The sequence below is a fragment of the Sinocyclocheilus anshuiensis genome, unplaced genomic scaffold, assembly GCF_001515605.1.
Source record: "Sinocyclocheilus anshuiensis isolate Anshui unplaced genomic scaffold, SAMN03320099.WGS_v1.1 scaffold1075, whole genome shotgun sequence".
NCBI lineage: Eukaryota > Metazoa > Chordata > Actinopteri > Cypriniformes > Cyprinidae > Sinocyclocheilus > Sinocyclocheilus anshuiensis.
This window is the reverse complement of record NW_015544163.1, coordinates 1,007,149-1,013,985: the sequence shown is the minus strand read 5'-3', so window position 1 is coordinate 1,013,985 and position 6,837 is coordinate 1,007,149. Positions and strand designations below refer to the sequence as shown.

General features: G+C 34.3%; 1 protein-coding gene across 1 annotated transcript in view; it reads left to right on the top strand.

Annotated features, from left to right (window-relative positions):
- The window catches only part of LOC107695697 (protein shisa-6 homolog), a 120,336-nt gene that overhangs the window by 18,230 nt on the left and 95,269 nt on the right, over nt 1-6,837 (top strand). Inside the window, exon 3 of the mRNA XM_016495708.1 lies at nt 4,535-4,689. Coding sequence (XP_016351194.1) covers nt 4,535-4,689 — 155 coding nt within the window. The remainder of the gene's footprint in view (nt 1-4,534; nt 4,690-6,837) is intronic.

The following is a 6,837-nucleotide window of genomic DNA, read 5'->3' as shown; positions in this document are numbered from 1 at the left end:
ACACACACACAGTCACTTTAATCAGTCTAAATAAGCTCTTTTTGCACTACAAATCATTATATCTGCACTGTTGTTTACTTCACTGGTTTGCACTCTATCTGCCATGTGCCGTGTGCTGCTTTATATATATTATTTTATATTTTATTTACATTTTACCTTATTTGTATATTTGTATAGTTGTATTTTATATTTAATCTGTATATCTGTATTTATGTTCTACTGTTAGTGTTATCTGTATGCACCAAGGGTCTGAGAGTAACGCAATTTCAATTCTCTGTGTGTATGTGCTGTACATGTGGAAGAATTGACAATAAAGCAGACTTGACTTGACTTGACTAAAGCCGCCATATGTTTCACCATTCAACCCAATTCAGGTGCTGGAATGAGGGAAATTGGCCTTGATTTGTTGGGAATCGGTGCTCGTCCATCCCCAGAGGCTGCATCAGGGTGTTTGTGAGGATGTAATTAACACTGATGTCTAGATGTGTCTTTAGAGCAAACAGGATAGCACTTAGGCCCAAATTACCGTTAGCATCGTCTTGCATATATTAACACCAGACACTGAAGGACTTTTGATGAGGATCTGCAGAGACAGAGAAGGTTGTATGTGTGGCATTTACACATGCACAATGCATTTATCCTATTCATCTATCAATTTGAGAGCGGTGTGTGTGTTTGTGTGTGAAATATGATTTATTATTATTATTATTGTCATTATTTGTTATTTGTAGCTATAATAAATAACCACAAAACAAATTATTAAATTAATAAAATAAAATAACATTTATTTAACTTAATTTAATATTTAATACATTGTTGATTGATTTTTATTTATAATAATTAAAATATCAAATAATGAATTTAATAATTAAATTAATAAAAATACATTTATTTATTTATTTATTTATTTATATTTGCTAATTTATTTAAAAAAAATCACAGTTGCAGTAAGGCTCTTAAAATGTAAACAATGCCATGCACAGAAATGTGAAGCTCATATTGTTTAAAAGCATTTATCGTGATTATTTAGTGACAAAAATCTATTTTTTTTATCTGTAAAATTGTGAAAATCTTTGATCTTAACCACTAAATAACACTATATCTAAGTGACAAAGTTCATCCACAGTGAAAAATTCTGGAAATGTAAATTTGACAATTTTACTACAATTTCTTTTTCCCCCCAATGTAAATTATAAGATGCCTTTTTTCTTTTCATTTACAAAAAAAAAAAAAAGAAGTAATTTAACAGTATTTTGAAATGTCCCATTAGATCTGTTACAGTTTGTTAAAGAAAATAAACTTTTACTTGTACTTTTTTTTACTAATTTTTACTGTAGCATTTTTACAGTATTTTACCATTAAAATCACAATCATTTAAAAAAAAAAAAAATTCCCACATATTCATGAGGGTTTAAAAACAGAAATGTGAAGCTCATAGTTTTTAAAAGCATTTATCATGATTATTTAATGACAATTTTTGTTGTTGATCTGTAAAGTTTTTAAAATCATCTTTTTAGTTTGTGCGGGTCATGAAAGTTACAGTTTTTCATGGCTCATGACATTGAAGCTGAAAGACTGAATACAACTTAACACATAAAAGACTGTTGCATGATTATTTTACACTATTATAACAGTATACTTTCACTATTAGTATGTTACTGTAACCACAATGATTTTTATTTAATTGATTTCAACTGACGGATGAGTCGAACTTTTTTTTGTGGTTATTAACGTAGCTAATGCTATCAAGCTTAACATCATTAGTTATTGAACCTGGAGCATTGTTTTATTCTTCAGTATGCTGGTTAGCTGGTAAAACTCTTACCTGTGATGGGATGCATAAAGTTAAACTGTTCGAAATCTCTAAAGGAGCGAACATGACGTGTAAAAACTACAGTAAAAGAGCCCATTCAAGTAGTTTAATGTAGCTAGGCCCCGGTCCTGCGGTGTTTGAGCTGAAGAAGGTGGATCGGTAGAGCTGCGCTCAGAGCCTTACAGCCAACTGGGGCAGTGAAACCAGGTCGCCCCCACGTGAGGAGAACTTCTGTTAAAAAAGGCCTTCTCCTGGAAGGGAAAGACTAATTATACTTCCTTCCAAAGTCACACTATCTCTCTCTTTCTTTCTATCTGTCTCTGTGGCGCGCTCAGAGATGTGGACCACGAGGCAGAGCAAATACGCTGACATTGACACAGTTAAGATGCCATTTCAGGCTCCTCATGTGAGGAGAGATGGCCTCCAGGTCTGCTGGATACCGCCGCATTGACATGCGCCGTAATAACTGACAGTCCGACCTGGTTCAACCTTTTTTTTCTGCTTCTGAATAAATGTTTATTCATCAAAGGAATCTTTAGGATGACCATGGCACTCGTTCAGATTAAAAAGCCTTTGATGGCTACATCCCAAAAAAAAAAAATCCAAAACTGCTTTTAGATTGTTTGGATAATATTATTATTATTTTTGAAAGAGTGCCATGCCATGGTCATCCTAAAGTTTCCTTTGATGGACTTTTACAAACCCTAGACCAGTAAGCACCTTGCCTTGACCTTACGGTTTTCCCAGAGATGCACTCTCTACTATTGGACTTTGCTCGAAAATTTTTATTCATGTTTATGGCACATCATCTGGTTCTAATAGGCATCAAAGTTGTTGAAATGACTTGTGCACTAAACTCCAAGTCTTATGAAGCAGAGTAATTGTAGTTAACTAAAATTGAAACTAAAATAAAAAATATATATAAATAATTACTTGAAATAATGCAAAATAAAATACAATTTCTGCTAGTTGCCAAGTAATGTACTAAAATAACTACAACTAAAACTGAAATAAACATGAATACAAACTATACAGACAAACAGTAAAAAAGTTCATTGATTTATTTTAAAGTTATTATTTGTAATAAATAAACACATAAATAAATGAACAAACAATAAAACTGTTTAAAGTATATATTTTTTTAATTTAACAGTATTTTACTGTAAAATTACATGAAATGCCCTATTAGATCTATTACAGCTCTTCACCATGTATAGTTAGGATTATGTCTAATGTTTAATTCACCGTAAATTTATTAATTTACAGTCTTTTTACAGTGTTTTACTGTATTAAGACTTGTCAGATTTGCACTGGATTAAAATCTCAATGTACATCTGTGAAACACAAATTTCTCAAACGTCCCCCTGTAAAACTTTGTCAAACTTAGTGTATCTTCACATACTAAAATTGAATATGTGAAAATATAAATATGAAACCTGCAACTTTTTGGTTTGTGACCACTAGGAAATTTTTATTTTATTTTATTTTATTTATTTTGGCTGTAAATTTTAAGATGACTTGTTCTTTTTCGCTAATAAAAACTGTTACTTAAAATGTAATTTACTGTGAAATTACATGAAAAGTCCCATTAGACTTATTACAGTTTTCACTTTACACTATTTGACTGTTAACATTTTTTTTTAAAACACAGCTCTCAGATATAATTCACATGTACTTATTCACGTTAGTCACCTATTTCATTCGACAAATACGATTTTTACCCACTAAGGCAACACAATACCAAAGTTTGAAGTTCATCTGCAGTAAAAATGTTTAAAGGTCCCATTCTGGCAATATCAATTTTATGGTTGTTCACTGTAATTTATAAGATGACTTGTTCTTTTTCACTTACAAAAGCTGTACATTTAACAGTATTTTGCTGTAAAATTACATTATTTTTTTAATATATATATATATATATATATATATATATTTATAGTTAGGGAACCATAGCATTTTTGCAGTCTGTACCATTAAAATTATGATAATTTTACAGCTTTCAGATCTCATTCACACATTTACTTATTCATCCTTTTGGCCACCAACTTTTTTGGTCACCAATTTTTATTTTTAAGCACTTAGCCAACACTATCCCAAAGTTACAAAGTTTGCCCTCAAGATGAAGCCCCATATAACTGCACAAGCTCCGAAAACTGCATTAGTGAGAAAACACCATTAACTCCAGCCAGCAGAATCTCAGATTGCTGCTGCGCAGAAAATCCATGAGGCAGCTGGGCCTCGAGTCAGAAAGTGTGTCCTTCGGGCCAAAGAGCAAAAACATTAATAGAATTTGAATCCCATTAGACTGGTGTGGGTGGGGTGTGTTGCTCTAATGCCATATTGTGGAGAAACATTGATTAATGGCTTTTGTTTGCTGCTGTATAGTTCACAGGCCTGAGGTCCCGAAAACCTGAGAGACTAAACCTCCACTGTTCATTATAAGACAAAGCGCAATTAAAGTTGTGTATGTGTGCGAAAGAGAGAAAAGATTGCTGGTTGTGAGAGGCAAGAACCTCCACAAATGGAAAAACAACAGAAACAATCGCCTAAATGGGGCAAATTGGCTAAACCTCTTGGGGGCCGGTGTGTTTGTATCTTTAAACTGGATGAAACACTAAACAAGGATTTATTTCAAAGCTGAGCCGAATTTGGATGGTGGTTTTTTTTCTTTTTGGAAAGCAGTGAAATGATCTTCGACTTTTTTTTTCTTTTTCCCCGCAGAGCACTGGCGGACATTTTGAGACAGCAGGGGCCCATTCCCATATCACAGTACGAGCATGAAAACGTCGCGGCTATAGACACCTCGCCCAAAGAGAACACACCTGTACGGACATCCAAGAACCATTACACACCGGTGCACAACAAAAACAACCACGGTAGGTGGCGCCACTTCTGTGTTATCGATGAAAATGTTTTACACATTAACTAAAATGTACTATGGTATTAAACCGTTTTTTTTGTGAGGTTTTTCTCATGTTACCATGTGAATGGAAAACGATTGTGGTTTAAAAAGGATTAGTTCTATTTTTCTCATGAATATGGAATTCGTTTTGGAATGTTGGAATCTTCCAAAAATTTGAAATAAATTACCATGGCAACAGGTTAAACATTAAAGTTTAATCCTAATAAGAGGGGGTAATCAATATGTCTATGGATATTGCAAATTAAAATTTGCATTCTGGTTGCAAAATAGGGAAATAGAGTTGGTGAGCTGATGAAAGGCTATTAATTAAAAAAAAAAAAATGTTAAGTTAAATTAAATAAATAGAGTTGTGCAAAATGTAAATTGGAATTGCGATATGCTTGATTTAGAAAGGCTGTGATTTAGTCTGGTGCGGTTTCAGAGTGAAGCACAGCACTGTGTTCATTTAAGTCTGAAATGCACACTGTCTAGTAGGTGCTTGATTTGGTTTGAATCTTAGTTGGTTCTTGTAAAGATTGAACCCAAGTGTGAACACCCTTAAAGGCAACTATTTCAGTTGGACTGTGGACTGTTTGTTATTTTTGCCTGGATGTTTCGGCAGCAGAGACACAATGTTTAGTTCAAATTGCAGTCGCAGTTTATGACAAAATAATCACAAGTAATGGTTTTTGATGCACATTGGCTATGTCCAAAATCGCATGCTGTCTTGTAGATATTACATTTGCTTTGAAACCTACTTCCTGACCATTAAAAAAGTAAGTTAATATAGTAAGTACGAATATGGGTATGAATGAAATCTAGATGTACTATATCCACCCTGTTGTTACTGTAATGCGACCTACCAGCATCCGTTGCATCGCTCCACTGCCATTAATAAATCCTCTCCCATGGCCTCATGGGATAGTAAAATGGCAATCAGATTCACACTTCAGAATCGTGCCAGGAGTAGTAGGTCATCTGGGTACTTTTCACACTCTTGTTTTTCGAATACTATGAAGGCTGCTCTTTTGCCTTATTGTTTTTCGCCTACTGTATAGTATGATAGTAGGATTATTTGGATGCAGTGATTGTGTTTCTATGTTCACCGTGTCTCAGAGTGACTTGGTTTACAGTAAATTCTGCTCCACACAAATTCCATCTCTGTATGTTGTTTGCTGTACAATGTGCATTTGTGTAGCATGACTTTATGTCATGGGTTTGATTCCCAGGGACTGCATGACTTGATAAAATGCATAACTTCAATGCAGTATAAGTCGCTTTGAATAAAAGCATCTGCCAAATGCATAAATACAAATGTGAAGTTGTATATGCATGTGTGTGTGGGGGTGCACATATGCTCAGGAGTTTCTTTGCATCAGTATGTTTGAGGAAACATCTGCCGTGACACAAACTTCTCCCTCCAACTCTCTCCCACAGCACTTCTTGAGCATGTTGTTTCATATTTAAAAGCTCAACATCACGTTGTTTGCCGTGCAAGCTAATATCAGAACTCAAATGTGAATGAATTCCCCATTCACACAGAGCGCCGCAGTCAAACAGCCATCAAAACACGCTCCTCTGATGTGCCGTCAACATGCTTCCACTGACTCCAGTTCAGTATTAGCTTTAATGCAGATGTACTGTCTCGTTTGTGTTTGAGCTAATCAGTGATTTGGCTTGTTGTACATCAATATTAAAAACGCTTGTGAATAAACTAAGCGCAGCTGTATTTGAATGAGGTCAGCTGTTGGGATTCACGCTGAACATTAGTGTTTGTCTGAGCGAGACGCTAGTTTAAAGTTTACTCACTCGCTGCAGCATTCACTACTCAAACCTTTAGAGTGCCATTTAGAAAGTTTGTCCTGTAATTTAATTAAAAGAACAGGAAAAAGTCAGCAATGAATGACTGATAAACAAACTCTTTGATGACTTTAATGTCAGATGCTGACTGAATCTGGGTCATTCCTACTAGGCAGTATATTTTCATGTCCCAGTCATTTATGGCGTCTTATACTGAATAATATATTATACTGAATAAAGAACTTAGAATACATTAGATGGAAACCCTATTAATTCCCGCAATCACAATATCAGTTTATATTTATTTTTCAAAAAAAAATTT